This window comes from Penaeus vannamei, chromosome 35, assembly GCF_042767895.1.
Source record: "Penaeus vannamei isolate JL-2024 chromosome 35, ASM4276789v1, whole genome shotgun sequence".
Lineage (NCBI taxonomy): Eukaryota > Metazoa > Arthropoda > Malacostraca > Decapoda > Penaeidae > Penaeus > Penaeus vannamei.
Window position 1 is genome coordinate 28,623,602 of NC_091583.1, and position 3,885 is coordinate 28,627,486.

General features: G+C 43.1%; 1 protein-coding gene across 1 annotated transcript in view; it reads left to right on the forward strand.

Annotated features, from left to right (window-relative positions):
- LOC113824555 (uncharacterized) overlaps window positions 1-3,680 on the forward strand; it is a 5,276-nt gene extending 1,596 nt beyond the window's left edge. The window contains exons 2-5 of the mRNA XM_070113985.1: window positions 638-781; window positions 1,398-1,502; window positions 1,671-1,927; window positions 2,064-3,680. Of these exons, the coding sequence (XP_069970086.1) occupies window positions 638-781; window positions 1,398-1,502; window positions 1,671-1,927; window positions 2,064-2,514 (957 nt within the window). The 3' untranslated portion in view covers window positions 2,515-3,680. The remainder of the gene's footprint in view (window positions 1-637; window positions 782-1,397; window positions 1,503-1,670; window positions 1,928-2,063) is intronic.
- Window positions 3,681-3,885: the final 205 nt, after the last annotated feature.

Consider the following 3,885-nt stretch of genomic DNA (forward strand, 5'->3'; position numbering starts at 1 on the left):
TGTATCGGTCTTGTCTCTTTCACCGAAGGTTGGATCTTGTCTGGCCGGGCGCTGGACTGCCCTTAGGGTCGAGGAGGCCCTGGGGATCCCCTCCAGCTGATGGATTCACCTTGTGTGATACTTTCACTGCCTGGGGCTTCTGATCCTCCCCAAGAGAAACCGTTGTTTTCTCCGGAAATTTTCAGAACTTGAGAGGAGAATGACAGGGCAGTGCATACCACGTGACTAATGGGATGGCGTTGGAGTTCAGTAGAAACGTAATGATAAGGGCAAAGGGAGTGATAATTTTCAGATGGTCCCAGCGGGGGGGGGGGGATGCTGCGCTGATAAAAACTCGATAAGACTTCGGTTTTGCGTCCATATGGAGAGGAGTCTTCGAAACTAATATCTGAAACGAATCATGAATTGTGGAATGTATAAAGCATGCATTATCAGTGCATGTTTTGATCAGATTTCACGCAAATGCAATTTCAAAAAGGTTTTGTTTACATGCAGAACCACTCGATAATTTTATCCTTAGTGCACGTCAAACGTTTAAAATACGCCATTATTTACGCGTCATGTGATTCAATCAGTCAGTCATGCACAAAATTCACAGCAGAGTAATAGTTGAGTAACATTTCTTTTGTGATTTCAGGCCAGGCCTCTTGTCGGTCTCTGCTCGAAGCCGGAGCGGCGACGCCTACACTGGGGGCAGAAGGAAGACCCCTTCACTGTTGTCACGGAAGGGATGGTCGATCTCGCACGCAGAATCAAGGGGAATTCGCCCTTCGCTTATTCCGTAAGTGTTTGAGAGAGAGAGAGAGAAAGTGAAAGAGAAAGGAGAGAGAGAGAAAGAAAGGAAAGAGAGAGAGAAAGAGAGAGAGATTTAATGGCGGGCACGCCTTTACCCGTCATGCCATAATGACATATGACATATACACCGTCAAGACTGGGACAGACAATTCTGTCCCAGTCATGATAAAGGCAAGATGACTTCCCTTTCTGCTATGGCTAAAATATGTAATGACTGTCAATTACCAACAAACCCGCCTCCATTAGGGTTTTGGGCAGATGACATAACAAGCTCAAAATTGTTGTCAACTTCAAACAGCTGTTGTGATTCCTGATAAACGACATAAAAACGACTTAATATTGTTCTAAGAACTGTTACAAACTTAAAAATGGAAGAAAACTGCAGCAAGATAAACCAAATATGGCACAGAATACCACTGTGACACACTAAAACGTTGTCATATAATTCCTTTTTTGGTGAGGGCTTAGCATGGATGTAAGCGCATGATTGTTACTTAAATCATGACCGTGTATGCGCAATATCCTTCTCATGCCTATTATCATCTAACGTTCTTTCTCTACTTTATCTATGCGCCTCAGTTAACAAGCCCTTTGTCCCACAGGTCCATAACAGCCTCCTCCTCCATGGTCGAGGTCATGCTCGGGAATGCACTTTCTACACCTTGAGAGATCACCCCGATTCCCATGTTGTTATGTGGCGGTATTTGGTGAGCAACTAAATCTCCCTCACTTTGTGTTTTGCAAATGAAGCGTCTTGTTCGTTATCAGTGATATGATGATAATGGCAAGAGCGATGGCAAGGAAACGATGGCGTAATGAGCAGGTCGTTGGGTTGCCGGAACAATCTCAGCCATGATCTGTGTGACGTGTTTCAGCAACCGTCGAACACCTTGCTGGCCGTCCACTGTCGGGAGGAGGAGGTCCCCCTGCTGAAGGAGTCCCTGATGCAGTCGCAGCTGATCGACTGGAAGGGAAGGCTGTGCGTGTTCCACGTGCCTGAGTATCTGGTGGACACCGTGAAGGACGTCGTGGAGGACAAGGGAGGCCAGGAACTGACGATCAATAAATGCTGCACTTATACTGGTGATAATATTGGGGATCCTCATGCTTATCTGGCGGAGAATCCAATCCGGTAAGTAGGCGTTAGACGTTACACACACATTTAGTCGGAAGCAAAAACACCATCATAATATTGAGGCAAAAAGAATGAACCACATTATGAATCTTAATACTTAGTCACTGTCCCGTTGCAACGTCTACCCTTAAAGGTGTCCGGCTGGATTCCGGGTAGCACGGCTGGGCAGAGCCGGAGTCGGCCTCATGAGGAACACAGCGGAGTACGACATATGCAGGACTCTCGACGACATGGTTCACATCACGAAGCACGCCCCTTCGGTCGGCCTATACCAAGACCCGAGCGTAGAAGAGGAAACCTGCGTGGACATTGAGAACGTGCCGTTCGCTGGGGACGAGGAGGAGCCTGTAGCTTGGGTCACAACTTCATTCTACGGAGCGATGGGCACCATGATGACCTTGGAAGGGTATCGAAGTCGCGGGTATGGAGAGCTGGTGACTCGGGTTATCGCATTGATGTTCGCTGCCCAGGGTTACGTCCCCGTGGGCCATATAGACGTTGATAATTTTCCTTCTGTTAAATCGCTCAACAGGATAAGCACGGTGCCTATGTCCCATTATGACTATTTCATGTTCCGGAAGTGAGAGGCAAAAATATCTCTTTGCTATCGATTACAACTTCAGAGAGACATGTACACTGAAATGAAACTTTACGTCCTCAAGGTATTCCATGTTCAAGTTATTTCACCGTGGCTTTTTGGAATTTTACCTAAAAGCCTCGGCTTGAATTTCTGTATCCAGCGAGCAGGCATATGAACTTATGGATTTGTTGTCTGTCGGTCTATATCAGGGGTGGCCAACCTTTTGTGAGATTTGATCTTTTTCATCGGTTACCCTGATGCGATCTACCAGCCTAAGATTCAAACATATTCCATAAATGTAACTATAACAGTGTAACATCATTATAAATAAAAATAAAATTTATTCCCAGAAAAAGAAGCATAATAATGCAAGTATCATGAGTACTTATATATGTTATTGCAGCTATTTGCATGGCAACTTCTGAAGGACGAATTATTAACAGGTACAGTAGTGTGATCGACTTAAAACAGGCTTGTGAGCGACCAGTCGATCGCGATCGACTGATTGGCCTCCCCTGCAGCGTTGCCGATGTGTACAATTTCCTTCTGCCAGGTGAACCACTGCGAACTTTGCGGACCACAGTTCGCATTCTTGGAATTTGATCTTTTAAGGTTGATATCGAAAATGAAATGCCATTACCGTTTGCTTTTATTTCTTTGTATATCTGTTTCTACACTACATTACCATAAACTTGTGTAATGCAGATATTTCAGCCAGTTAAAGGAAAAAGGAGTTCTCAATTCACAGTAATTCCTAGGCATTTCTCAACCTTCCATTGTTCTTTTGCTGAGTAGTGTAGGCAATTTTATTAGTACATCTTTATATGGTGAAATACACAACACTTTATCACAGTGCTATATGACCTATGACCTCTGATGTATCAGATCTTGAATAGGCCGTTAGTGACCTAAGATTTTTCATTAGATAAATAAGTAGAAGCTGGGCATTGGGAAGTATAGTCATCTCCTGGAAATCGATGTCCGGCTATTTACAAATTTTCAATTTCTCAAGTTTGCCCAAAAATGCTCGTCGCTTTCTTTGATTTCTTCAGAAAGAAGAAAAGAAGACTAAGGCTCAATTTTTTTTCGCTAATATGAGGATTGACAAAAAACAAAACAAAAGAACATGGAACTTTATTAATAAAAAAACATTGCCTACACGTACTAAAACAGTGTTGTATTATTGATAATAATATAGACCACCTTTATACAAATAATAAAGGTACTCATAAACAGTAAAGCATGAAAATAAAATGTGGTGAGAAAACGTCTTTCAAAAGTCGAGTATTGTTTCATATGTACATATACATAACCGAGACTTACAGATATTTCATATATACCTATCAATCTATCCACCCATATACATTCATATCTT